The sequence below is a fragment of the Lampetra planeri genome, chromosome 53, assembly GCF_965212315.1.
Source record: "Lampetra planeri chromosome 53, kcLamPlan1.2.h2, whole genome shotgun sequence".
Classification (NCBI taxonomy): domain Eukaryota; kingdom Metazoa; phylum Chordata; class Hyperoartia; order Petromyzontiformes; family Petromyzontidae; genus Lampetra; species Lampetra planeri.
Window position 1 is genome coordinate 2,399,732 of NC_136159.1, and position 13,423 is coordinate 2,413,154.

Consider the following 13,423-nt stretch of genomic DNA (forward strand, 5'->3'; position numbering starts at 1 on the left):
CATCTTATTCTTCTTCATGCACGAGCCCAGGCACTTCTCAGACTGTTTCACTCCGCAGCAAGACAAATACAGAGATAGCCTTAACATACTGTTGGGGCAAGTGCTGTTAGCGAGCGCCTATTAAGGCCGGCACGGCACCACGAGGGGGTGGGTGGCCAGTACCACGCCCGGCCGCCTTTGTCTCCCCAGTGGCGATGTTTACACACCGCACAGGGTACTCATTTGAGGCTGAGTCGACCTAGGGGAGGCCCAGGACCGGTTAAAATAATCGTCACTGGTGTTGGCCGTGAGCGGGAATCGAACCCGGGTGGCCGGGTTCGTAGCGCAGCGCGCTAACCGCTACACAACCGCTCCCCACTACAACAACACACACACTCGAGCTTGCTCGATATTCGCGTCTACACCGAACCAATACATCAGTGGGCCCGCGTGGATGGATGGGAATGCATTATGGCTGATAGGGAATGCACTGTTCTATGCTTACACAGTCCTGATTTCGCCGAGGACAAGGCAATCAAGTGGCGTTGTCAAGGTCCTTGACAATAATTAGCCCAACTGCGTCCGTGTATTCGTGCCCGTGTCTTTGTGTGTCTGTGTGTGTCTCCACGTCTCTGCGTCTGTTGGCCCAACTACGCATGCACGACCGAGTGGGTTGGGAGGGCCGGTGGTGGTGGCTGACGGCTTTCTCTGCTGCAGCACTGCGCCAGGGTGAACAATGGAGAGGGAAGGGCTGGAGATGGGGCGTTTGGGGGCTTGGGGTGTCGTTCCTTCCTATAATTCCGACAGTTCCGTGGCACACCTGGGATTTTTCCACAGCACACCTGGGATTTTGCCACGGACACACCTGGGATTTTGCCACGGACACACCTGGGATTTTGCCACAACACACCTGGGATTTTCCCACGGGCACATCTGGGATTTTGCCACGGGCACACCTGGGATCTTGCCACAACACACCTGGGATTTTCCCACGGGCACACCTGGGATTTTGCCACGGGCACACCTGGGATTTTGCCACAACACACCTGGGATTTTGCCACAACACACCTGGGATTTTCCCACGGGCACACCTGGGATTTTGCCACGGGCACACCTGGGATCTTGCCACAACACACCTGGGATTTTGCCACGGACACACCTGGGATTTTGCCACGGACACACCTGGAATTTTGCCACAACACACCTGGGATTTTCCCACGGGCACACCTGGGATTTTGCCACGGGCACACCTGGGATCTTGCCACAACACACCTGGGATTTTCCCACGGGCACACCTGGGATTTTGAATGAATCGGGAGCACGCGCAAATCAATCAGGAGCACGTGTGAATGAATAAATCGGAGCACGTGTGAATGAAACGGGAGCATGCATGAATGAATCGCAGCACGGATGAATGAACTAATCGCAGCACGCGTTCCCGTAGTCGTGGGAACGCCGTCGTCCCCCCCCTCCGGCTACGTCACGCGCGCCCGCGGATTTGCAATCGCGCGGTGCCCGCCTCGGCCACCGTTCATGACGTCACGCGCCAGTCACACGCCACGCGCGGTGGTCGTGGTGGCTGAGTCGTTCTCTGCTACGTGAGTTCGCGTCGCATTTGGACTTCTTTCGCACCCTACGTAGCCAACGAAGTCGCGGCGGGGGTCTGCCGATTGACGGCAGCAGCAGCAGCAGAAGAAGGCCATCGCGCGCGTTCGTTCGTAAATCTCTGAGCCGAATGTCGTGGGCGCGCGGGGGCGGGCGCGTGCCCGTGCTGGACGTGCACGCGGGGAACGCGGCCGCGTGCTGGGAGAGCGCGCGCCGCGCCGTGCGCGCAGCCTCCTTCATCGCCATGGACGCGGTGAGGCGGGGTGGGGGGTGGGGTGGTGGCGTGAGGTGGGGGGCGGGGGGGTGAGGCGGGGGGGGGGCGGTGAGGTGAGGTGGGGGGCGGGGGCGGAGGGGTGGGGGGCGGTGAGGCGAGGTGGGGGGGTGAGGTGGGGGTGGGCGGTGAGGTGGTGGCGTGAGGTGGGGGGCGGGGTGGTGAGGCGGGGGGAGGGGCGGTGAGGTGAGGTGGGGGGCGGAGGGGTGGGGGGCGGTGAGGCGAGGTGGGGGGGTGAGGTGGGGGGGGGGCGGTGAGGCGAGGTGGGGGTCGGGGGGGTGGGGGGCGGCGAGGTGGGGGGGTGAGGTGGGGGGGGTGAGGTGGGGGGGGGTGAGGTGAGGGGGACGGTGAGGCGAGGTGGGGGGCGGCGAGGTGGGGGGGGGGGCGGTGAGGCGAGGTGGGGGGGTGAGGTAGGGGGGGGGGGCGGTGAGGTGAGGTGAGGCGAGGTGGGGGTCGGGGGGGTGGGGGGCGGCGAGGTGAGGTGGGGGGGTGAGGTGGGGGGGGGGGTGAGGGGGACGGTGAGGCGAGGTGGGGGGCGGCGAGGTGGGGGGGGGGGGTGAGGCGTGCGGGGGGGGTGAGTGGGATGCGCGACCATGATCGATCCACTGCTGGGTGGAGGCCTCCCCAAGCCGCCGCCTCTCGCGATCCTGCGAGGCCACAAGGCGCACGCGACCTGTGACCCGGCGCTGTGGAGGGTTGGTGGATCACCGACACGCGCGGCATGTTGCGAGGAGGACACCCTTCCCCTGGCTCGCCAGGAGGTGGTACAGCAAAGTGTGGACTAATCTCCATCTGTTCCGTCTGTATGGGATAGAGCGTTGCCCCCTCGCGCGTGTGGCTTTCCTCCCACGTGTTGTATAATGCTCATCATAAATGGACTGAAAATCTAATCTTAAAATATACCCCATGTAGAAAGAGCCTCCTACTGAAAATCGGTCTTTGGATTCAGTGCGGCCTTACTGGATGTATAGGTATTGATTATTGTTACTATATTGCACTTGCACAAGAGTCGATGCCTTTTAATTTGCGACTGTTAAGGTGTTTGAACATCTTAACAGCTGTATTAATGTCAGAAAGGGCGATTAAGGCATTGTCTTTGTTTGATCGTCTTGATACTGGCAAAAAAAGATCCCGTAGATAAGTGACACGTTATGTGTTATCTCATTCGATAGCAGAGTTGACGTGTGACCTCGTGTGCACGCGTGTGTTTTGTATTTACGCAGGAAATGAGTGGTCTGGGTAACAGAAAAGCATTACTTGCCCAGTAAGTGTTCAAACACAAGAACCATCACGCTGAATACAATCGTCTGTACCATGCTTGACACGCACAAATGATATTCGTAACAGAATCAGAAGTTTATTTTCTGAGTAAAGCGCATTAAGCTAAGAAGATCTTTTTCAAAAGTGACTCAGCTGACAGACGTCACATTAGTATTAGTTGCCATGTGCCACGGCATACATCCTGGAACAGCTTCCAAAACCCGCTCATTCTCTCATCTGCTCCACTGTGAAATTCCCCATTGTAGCATCGCAAACCAAGCAAATGTATATTCTAAAAATATAAATCTGCTGAAAATCTTGGTAGTATGAACCCAATGGGCTACTATATTAAGTAAGCCCCATTCTTGTCATCTTACGCACCTACCGGCGTTGTTAAGGTTCCACCAACTCTGTTGTTTTGGCTCGGGAACACATTCCTGCGGAGGGAGCTGGTAGGAACGTTGGGTTGCTCGGTTAATGGCCAGGGTCAACGGCGGCGTGGTGTATTCCGCAAATATGCCCGACTGTGAGGGGGGGCACAAGCCGGCGTGAGTAGGTTAAACGTTGAGTTTTATAAGGGCATCACGAGGTGACCAGCCCCTCCCCACCCAGCCCCACCCCTCCCCCCACCCAGCCCCACCCTTCCCACCCAGCCCCACCCCTCCTCCCACCCAGCCCCACCCTCCCCACCCAGCCCCACCCTCCCCACCCAGCCCAGCCCCTCCCCACCCTTCCCACCCAGCCCCTCACCCTCCCCTCCCTACCCACCCAGCCCCTCCCCACCCTCCCCTCTCCACCCAGCCCCACCCCTCCCATACACGACGGACACAATAATCCCCTGTGGGCTGGTGTAACCAGGGGGTTCCAACCAGTATAATATTGATATTTGAATGCAAGTTGTGTGTGTGCCTGCAGGTCAATAGAAGAGCGCTACATTGCGATTCGTAATGCAGCGAGGACACGCTCCCTGCTGTCCATCGGCCTCGCCTGTTTCCGCCTCCTTCCTGGAAAGGTTGGTTTGTGTGTGTTGGATTCTCTGTGAGAAGACGGTTATAGCCATCGCAAGCATGCTACCATGTCAGGTGGTTTGGGATGAGGTTCTTGGTCATGTACACCAATGAGCCAGATGGCTCAGCGGCAGAGCGAGTGAGTTCAAATCCTGGTTGGGGGTTGACTCAGCCCGTCAGAGTCAAAATACGTATTTATCCTGGAGGAATCCGATGAGCTATGAAGCCCATCATCCCAGTGGGGGTCGATATAATTAGTACCACAGTGATTGTTGCATGGATATATCCGCCCCTGCCGTAGGAACAGGGTATTTTCACCACTTGCTCAAGGCTGTTAGTGCATGATGACCGCTGCCTCAATACGGATTGTATACAGTATATGCACATGTAAGTAATAGTATTTATTATTGACGTGAGGTTGTGTGTTTATAACACATTCCTGCGGAGGGAGCTGGTAGGAACGTTGGGTTGCTCGGTCAATGGCCAGGGTCAACGGCAGCGTGGTGTATTCCGCATATATGGGCGAATGTGAGGGTGGGCACAAGCCGGCGTGAGTAGGTTAAACGTTGAGTTTTATAAGGGCACCATGGGGTGACCAGACCCTCCCCACCCAGCCCCACCCCCCACCCAGCCCCACCCTCCCCACTCAAATAAAAAAAATGTATGACTAATGTTTGATGTTATTTTTTGTTTGTTCAGGGCTACAGCAGATATGAAGTGCAGGTTTTGAACCTGACGCTGCTTAGCACAGAGGAGTACACTGTGGAGCCACAGTCCTTAAAATTTCTGGTGGAGCACGGCTTTGATTTTAACAAGCAGTACACACAAGGCCTGCCCTACCGACCTGGCAGTGACATGGTGGGTCCTGCTGTCCAGCCTTGTAGTGTGTGTGCTGTTTGCGTCTCATCTGTCCTGTTTGCAACTCTGATACCAGGTCCCTTACAGCGTAATGTGAGTGTGTGCAATTTGGACTCGGCCAAACACCCCAATATAGGACCACAGAGCTTGCAAAATTGTTGCTGCCGGTTCTGGCTGCCCTTTCTGCTTGCCTGTCGCTTCTACGGCACCTCTGTGTTAAAACTGTGCACGTAAAAAAAATCTGCAGCATTTTGAGAAACAATTTGCATGAACGATGGCGCTATATACAATAATATTAAAGTAAATATTGTTATGGGTGTGGGGATAGTTGCAGAAATCTAACAATAACCCGCTGGACACGGGGTTTATTTGACCATACTCCACCATGCTGGTCAGCGCAGCCCATCACGTAGCCCCTAAAGCTTATAAATGAACAGTTATTACTCCGATACAAATGATAAATTCGGCCCTTGGAAAACTTCCTTTAACACGTAGGCTTTCGTAAATGTTGCGGGCGTACTGAAGTGGTAACTAATGAGCACGTTTTGTTTACGTGACAAACCTTACGAATTGGCTGTGTCGGTTTGTGATGGGTTAACATTTACGTGATCTAACTCCACAAAAACTTTATTTAAGGAAAACTGTTGTCATATGTGGGAGAGGGCATCCAGTTCTTAGCTCAATGCGCTCGATGGAATTCGTAGAAAAGCAGTCGGGTTGATTGATGATCCATCACTCACTGATGCTCTCCAGTCACTCGCTCACTCACCGGGGTGATTCACCTCCTAATCATGCTTCTATTGCTGCTCCCATGGTTAATGTTCCCTTGAATTTCACTGATTGATCCCTTAACCAAGTCTCATCGATACTGTGTTGTACCACCATACTGCAGGTCATAACAATACACCCTCTTACTCATTCACACACTTACTCATCTGCTTACCAACATACTCGCCACACACCGCGAGTCAACGTGTTAACTCTATATTACAGCTTTGATGGTGCTGTTGTTTGTTGCTGAATGCTTGACACGTTGGGCCTTTGGGCCTGTGTTGAGCAAGTGTTTCTAAAAAAATATATATTGTGATGCGTATCCTGTTAATATGCAGCAATTCTGTTGGTGGCTATATTTTGCCCTGTGCTACAATTCCTCTCTACACCTTTGCTCCCGTGTGGGTGTCTGTGTGTGGGGAGTGCGAGTGTAGCGATTAGCACGCTGCTCTATGAACCCGGCGACCCGAGTTCGATTCCCGCTCGCGGCCAACACCAGTGACGGTTATCTGAATCGGTCCTGGGCCTCCCCTAGGTCGACTCCGTTGAGTACCTGATCCGGTGCGTAAACATCGCCACTGAGGAGACAAAGGCGTGGTGCTGGCTACCCACCCCCTCTGTGTGCCGTGCTGGCCTTCATAGGTGCTCGCTAACACTTGCCCCAACAGTCTGTTAAGACTATAACGGGGGGGATCTTTGTCTTTGTGTGTGCCCGTAGACTGCCTCAGACAGCACAGCGCCTGGTGCTCGGGCTCTGTTCTCAGAGGTGGTGCTTGCCGAACGGCCACTAGTGCTGCACAACGGTCTCCTGGACCTGGCGTTCCTGTTCCAGGCTCTGCATACCACCCTGCCACCCACGCTACAAACCTTCATGGCCGACCTGGCCACCCTGCTCCCAGCCGGCATCTATGACACCAAGCACATTGTGGAGACAGAAACGGATATGGCAGCTTCCTTCCTGGAGTACGCCTTCCGCAAGTGGTAAGGTGTTGGGCGCATCTGTGCCTGTGTCTGTGCAGTTATTTTCCCGGGCGCAGGTTGGAGCAATTGAAAATTCGACCAACAAGGAATGTGAAAGGGTCAATTACGACCTCAAGCATTTTGATACAAGCATTTTGGATGAGCTAATGTATGTTTGATTTGTAATTGATTTTTGGAGTAGGCTAAATATTTTGACCACATCTTTTTTTGTGATACCCTACACCACCCGATATAGCCACTCACGTGATATTGTCTGTGTGTGCCCACAGTACATGGGGAGGGATGTGTTTCTGTGTGTGCCCACAGTACACAGGGTGTGTTTCTGTGTATGTTCTCACAGTACACGGGGAGTGATGTGTTTCTGTGTGCCCACAGTACACAGGGAGTGATGTGTTTCTGTGTGCTCGCAGTACACAGGGAGGGTGTGTCTCTGTGTGTGCCCACAGTACACAGAGAGGGTGTGTCTCTGTGTGTGCCCACAGTACACAGGGAGTGATGTGTCTCTGTGTGTGCCCACAGTACACAGGGAGTGATGTGTCTCTGTGTGTGCCCATAGTACACAGGGAGTGATGTTTTTCTCTGTGTGTGCCCACAGTACACAGGGAGTGATGTGTCTCTGTGTGTGCCCACAGTACACAGGGAGTGATGTTTTTCTCTGTGTGTGCCCACAGTACACAGGGAGTGATGTGTCTCTGTGTGTGCCCACAGTACACAGGGAGTGATGTTTTTCTCTGTGTGTGCCCACAGTACACAGGGAGTGATGTGTTTCTCTGTGTGTGCCCACAGTACACAGGGAGTGATGTTTTTCTCTGTGTGTGCCCACAGTACACAGGGAGTGATGTGTTTCTCTGTGTGTGCCCACAGTACACAGGGAGTGATGTGTTTCTCTGTGTGTTCTCACAGTACACGGGGAGTGATGTGTCTCTCTGTGCGTTCTCACAGTACACGGGGAGTGATGTGTCTCTCTGTGTGTTCTCACAGTACACGGGGAGGGGTGAAGTCGGGCGTCGTGGGCAGCGGCGTGCACGTGCAGTTTGGTGACGTTCCCCCGTCCCTGCTGGACCATGTGGATGAGCGGCTGTGCCCCGAGCCCCGTGCCGGCCCAGAGAAGAGCGAGGAGGCGATGCAGACGGAGCCTGCCATATGCGAGCGGTTTGCGGTAACCACTACAACCATGCCCTCTCATGATGGCACCGTGTAATAATAATATTAATTTTGATTTTGAAAGCTTTCGTGACTGCAGGGATTCCTATTCTTGGTTCTTTCGGTAAAGTCACGTAGAAGGGAAATAATAAGATAATATAAATATTAAACAATCAAAATTCTTACGACGTTTCGACTGCAACACAAGCAATCATCATCAGGTGTGAAATCCACAGAAAGAAAATTTGAAAAAGTGGCGGTTTGTCCTGACGTCAGCACCACGGACAGCGATTTGGCAGTTGGCCAGATGGACGAGTCCATCTATGTTCATAAAAGAGGAGGGGGGAGCAGAAAATGGAATGCGGTCTGAAAGTCACCGTAAGCGTGAACACAATCAATTAAGACCCGAAATGGTTGATCAAATCCTTCCAATGATTGCTAAGCCAGAATCCATCTTCTCAGTTGAAATTATCTCTGTGTTTGTGAATAGCCTCATGAACGAACCTCTCATGGTAGCCAGATGGCTTGCAAAGAACCCACAGTACACAGGATATGCATCACAATATTAATGTGTGAATTTTCTCACAAACTTATTCGGTGTGATATTAAAACGAGAACGTGCACGACAGTTCCCCTTATCCGGTGCAATGTGGGCAAACAATGTCGTGGATTCTATTTTCCGTGGGATTAACAGCCGATTGTGGGGGAAAAAAATCACATAATCGTGTGTAATTGCAAAAAAAATCATGGGTAATTGTAAGCCCTTTCGCAATGACTTATGGAACATTTTGTAGATGGCAGTTGATAATTGGAGGAATAGGTCCGTGGTTAATTGGAGTTTTCACGTATCCTACAGCTCCTTTGGATGATAGGAGTCACAGGTAATAGGGTCGCAGATGAGAGATTTTTACTGGGAAGAAATTTACAGCTTGGCTAATATCAATGTAACCTCACGGAATATACCAAGTTTTCCAATGATAGACCCAGGAAATTCTCACCGCTACTACCATGGTTACTGTTCCTGTGAACTTGTTCATTCCTATTTTTATTATTTTACTACTTCCCTTTTAAGTGACTTTACCGAAAGAACCAAGAAGATGAATCCCTGCAGTCACGAAAGCTTTAAATCGAAAAATCAAGGAATGTTTGACTCTTAGCTATTACATTATTGATGGTGCTGTTTGTTACTGGCCACTTAATGTTTGGGTCTTTTGGCTTGTGCTCGGCAACTATATTTTAAAAAGTCGAAGTGTGACCTCCAACGAGCATACTCTCAGTATCCCTCCATCACGTGTTAAGATCCCAAGATTGCCAACCTCAATGTGTCGCTTAGAATGCCTGCCTCGCTAACCTATCCTTATCATTATAATTGTAATAATGAAGTTGTCTTTGCATTGATAAGGGCGTGTGCTTTTAAATGCTTCAGCAACTCAAAGCACCTCGCGTATCACATCTCATCCTAAACATTCAAAGGGCACCTCAAGTGGCAGCTGTCCCTGTGCAGGACAATTGGGCATTAGACTACCAGGAGGGGGCGTTGGTTGGTCGTCTTTGTAAGAAACCTGCCTGAATCGGGCTTACCAGCTGACATAGTCTGATTGTTGCGTGCAATCCCAGTGGAGTAATTTGTGGTATATATATTTTTTTTTAACATGGCAAATTTGGACCATGACGCCAGCACACATTGGCCTACTCGTGTCGAATGACGTTGGGGGATATATAACGTCCGCGGTTAATGAAGCGGATGGTGCATCGTTTTTTATGGTTAATACGGCTGCAGCATTAATTGGGGCGGTCTGCAATTTGAACGGCAGACATATTTAATGAGCGGTAAACGCGCTACCGCTGGGCCAATTAACTGTGCCCATTGTCTGTGGCTTCCTGGGTGTGTGTGCGCGTGTGCAGGGGTATGGCTGGTGCTCATTGGGAGTCAAGTGTCCACTTTCGCACGACATGGAACGCATCCTGGATGACCACGAGAGGCTGGTCCAGACCAAGCGGCAACGTCGCTCACGATCCCGGAAAAAATCTCGTGCCAAAAGCGAGACGGACGGCAGCCCCAGCAGCCAGCCCGGTGTTCTCGTCGATGACCCAGCAAATATTGCTGAAGTCCAAGCCGTTCGGGACAACCAAACCGTTGCCAAAAGAGAAACCGACCTTGGTGACGACTTGGTGTCAAAGCGACCCAGGATGAGCGAGGAACACTTGGAGACGGTGGAATTAGAGGAGCGGGTTTCCAGCCCGTTGGATGTGCCTCTCAAAATCGAGGCACCTGCCAAAATTTCCAATGATGACGATGGCGGCGAGCCAGGTGACGGGAAAGAGTCGGAGATAAAACTGATGAATTCGGCGGTGGCAGTGGCGTCTGGGAGTCACCGGGCGGGCTTTGATGCGTTCATGACGGGGTTTGTGTTTGCCAGCGTCCTTGCCTTCCAAAACGGGGGCTCTAGCCAGTGTGGAGGCGATGTGGGCGAGCAGATTGTGCCAGACGTGACGGAGAGCTGGCTTCCGAGCTGCCGCAACAAACTTTATCTGAGTGGCAAGGCTATGCCGCTGCACGTGTACAAGAGTGCCTACTCGAACTCGTCCCGGGCGCATCGTGATAAGATGACACGGTTGGGCAAACACATTGAGTGAATGGCTCCTCGGTCGAACCCAATGCACGGGTATTTACAGCCAATTGTATGGTTCGTAATTGATTTCTAGGTCAGGCCACAGTTATTTGGCCAAGTTTTGTGTCATTCAACTTAGCAGATGAGACAATAATTGGCCAGCTTGTACATACGATAATTTGTTTGGCAGTATCGTGCGGTGGTGGAGTTTTTGAAATGACACAAATTTGGCCAGATCATAATATGACCTAACCCAAACATCTATTACGAATCACTCCTTGGTCTGTTATGCCATTGAGTCGGTGACAGATGTTGGTACCCTAAGGAAGTGAAAAGGAGACTGAAGGTGACCAGATGGCTTTGGTAAGCAGCACTGACGCTGGTAGTAGGTTGTAATCCATTTAGCCACCTGTGTGTTTAAACTGGCTGGGTAAGTTCATAAGCATATACAGCAAGGCCCAGTCCAGTCCAGTCACTGATAACTGCACAAAAATGGCATAAAAAATTATTCACTTGGGCTAAATTCCTTCTTCCGGACTTAAACATATTGGTTGAACTTTGACTATGCTACGCTTTGGTTCTTTCGGTAAAGTCACGTAAGTATAAAATAAAATAAATCACGACGTTTCGGGCGCAACACAAGCGTCGGTCATCAGGTGGGAAAGCCTGGTCTGCTGCTGAGGCAGACTGTTTTACTCAGCTACCAACACCAGTGACGATTATCCTTTTAAAACAGTCTGCCTTAGCAGCAGACCATGCTTTCCCACCTGATGACGGACGCTTGTGTTGCACCCGAAATGTGATTTGTTTTATTTTATTTTCTACCTATGTGACTTTACCGAAAGAACCAAAGAGTATGGATTCCTGCAGTCACGAATGCTTCAAATCAAGATTTTACTATCCTTTGAACATCAAGTGAAAATGTGTGCCCCTAATGTTGTGGATAAAAATGTCACTCAAGGGATCTCAGAAGTACGGCAAGTTCTCATTTAACACGGTAGATGCGTTCCTGTAAAGTGCCGTGTTAAGCGAAAAACACGTTTAAGCGAAAATAAACTCCCCCTAAATAATGTAATGATAAAGTTCGGCAAGATACAATGTACACACACATGGTCAGATGGCGGGACAAATAACTGAGGGTACTGCGCATTCCACGTACTTTATCTTACCTGCGCAGCTCAAGAAAGTAGATTGTCGTCGACCGCTGTGCGAAGTGTTCCATCATGGAAGAACCGCATTCTAGTGAAAATGCGTTGTGTGAATACGCGTTAAGCGTGGACATACCATGAATATGTGATATTTTTAATTGTGGGTCATTCGCGAACATGTGGGGTTATGCAGTGTGCTTTAAGAGTAGGGTGTATTTTTATAGTCAATTTTCCACTGCCACATCTGAGCCGCGGCAGCACGGGGCTATCGTGTTATGGGTGATTTTCCACTGGCTATTTTCCGAGCCGAGCCAGAACCACTTTGTGCTCCATTGGTGAGCGTGTACTGTGTGAGTGTGTATGGTGGTTGTGTATTGGTTAACGGACTGCGCTATGAACCCGGCGACCCGAGTTCGATTCCCGCTCGCGGCCAACACCAGTGACGATTATCTCAACCGGTCCTGGGCCTCCCCGAGGTCGACTCTGCCTCATACGAGTACCTGGTGTGGTGTTTAAACATCGCCATTAGGGAGACTAAGGCGGCCGGACATGGTGCCAGCCACCCACCCCCTTGTGTGCCGTGCCGGCCTTCGTAGGTGCTCGCTAACAGCACTTGCCCCAACAGTCTGTTAAAGGCTATTAGTTTGTGTACATCCATCTTCACTCGTTCAACGTGTGCGACGTCAGTGGCACAGCTTGCTTCTGCAGTGGAAAAACAACCTGCGCCTCCTGAATCGCGCAGAGCTGGCTCGGCATGGCTCTGGAACAGTTTGGATGTGCCAGTGGAAAACAGGTGTCAAGTCTCATGACATGAGGCCAATAGTAACAGTAATAATGAAATTGTGGAAAAACACCAAAAATAAAATAGGTTGCGTGACATGTTTTTACTTTGTCATAAGGTTTCGACTTGCACAACGTATTAATCTTACTTGCAAATGTATGCAATGTTCACAATGCATTTCCCTGTGCCTCCATGATGCCTAGCAATGTCTCGGAGAATTTCCAGTATTCTAAAATGTCCGTGTTTTTATTAAAATAAAAAAAACATTTTGACTTACAAATGAGTTTTTGTTTTTTGCAGAAGCTTCATTAGATTTTGATGTCTCATTTAATATTTTAATTAACCTAAGCCGTGGTCAATCCACCGTTGGATCTTGCACGTAGGGAGGGCATTTCATCAATGGGATCCACCAAAGCTCGCACGCACAATGCTGCACTGCAGGCCTCGTGCGGTATTTCTGGTAAGAATGGAGATTGATTAAAGTTTCTTCAACTTCACAGGTCTACTGCATATAGTACTTGCATATGGTGGATGAAGGTGCCCTTAAGCTATCACCGTCTCTCATGATCCCGCGATGTGATAATCCACCTATAAACTACACATGATCCAATACAATAATACCTCGATATGCGTATATTGATTGAACAAAGTTGTGGTACAGCGTACATTGACATTTTTAGCCATTATTTTACACAAAGCTAAAAATAAATACATTTAAATTAATAAATATAACATTCATCAGTCTGTCAGTTTTAATTATCACGTGGTATTACATAATGTTATTTTCACTATAAATTGTCTGTTTACAATATGGTAAGTTTATGAAGGCTGGGAACGCATCCTTGTCGTAATAAAGTTATAAGGTGTTCAGTATACTAAGTTTAAATATACGAAGCTCCAAGAAGGCATCTACTGCGTATATAGAGGTATTATCATCTGCACTAATCACCTCTTGGGCATTTTCCTTGCTAGATTTGAAGTTTTCGTGACTGCAGGGATCCATACTC

At 50.5% G+C, this 13,423-nt stretch overlaps 1 protein-coding gene across 3 annotated transcripts; it reads left to right on the forward strand.

The window, feature by feature from the left end:
- The first annotated feature begins 1,502 nt into the window (after window positions 1–1,502).
- TOE1 (target of EGR1, exonuclease) lies at window positions 1,503–12,696 on the forward strand. Of its 3 annotated transcripts, none has more exons than XM_078617141.1 (7): window positions 1,503–1,837; window positions 3,079–3,119; window positions 4,031–4,127; window positions 4,822–4,980; window positions 6,470–6,732; window positions 7,714–7,891; window positions 9,781–12,696. In XM_078617141.1, the coding sequence occupies exons 1-7, from the start codon at window positions 1,715–1,717 to the stop codon at window positions 10,510–10,512; spliced, it is 1,593 nt and encodes a 530-aa protein (XP_078473267.1). In that variant the 5' UTR covers window positions 1,503–1,714; the 3' UTR covers window positions 10,513–12,696. The 3 variants fall into 3 exon arrangements, with proteins under 3 accessions (XP_078473267.1, XP_078473269.1, XP_078473268.1); XM_078617142.1 differs by having other exon boundaries at window positions 1,520–1,577; XM_078617143.1 differs by lacking the exon at window positions 4,822–4,980.
- The last annotated feature ends 727 nt before the right edge of the window (window positions 12,697–13,423 follow it).

What these genes read in the sequence shown, in the direction of transcription:
- TOE1 (XM_078617141.1), top strand. Translation starts at nt 1,715, where the DNA reads ATGTCGTGGGCGCGCGGGGGCGGGCGCGTGCCCGTGCTGGACGTGCAC. An exon ending in AGAAAAGCATTACTTGCCCA is followed by an intron (nt 3,120 to 4,030) that starts GTAAGTGTTCAA and finishes GTGTGCCTGCAG; the next exon opens with GTCAATAGAAGAGCGCTACA. An exon ending in CCATATGCGAGCGGTTTGCG is followed by an intron (nt 7,892 to 9,780) that starts GTAACCACTACA and finishes GCGCGTGTGCAG; the next exon opens with GGGTATGGCTGGTGCTCATT.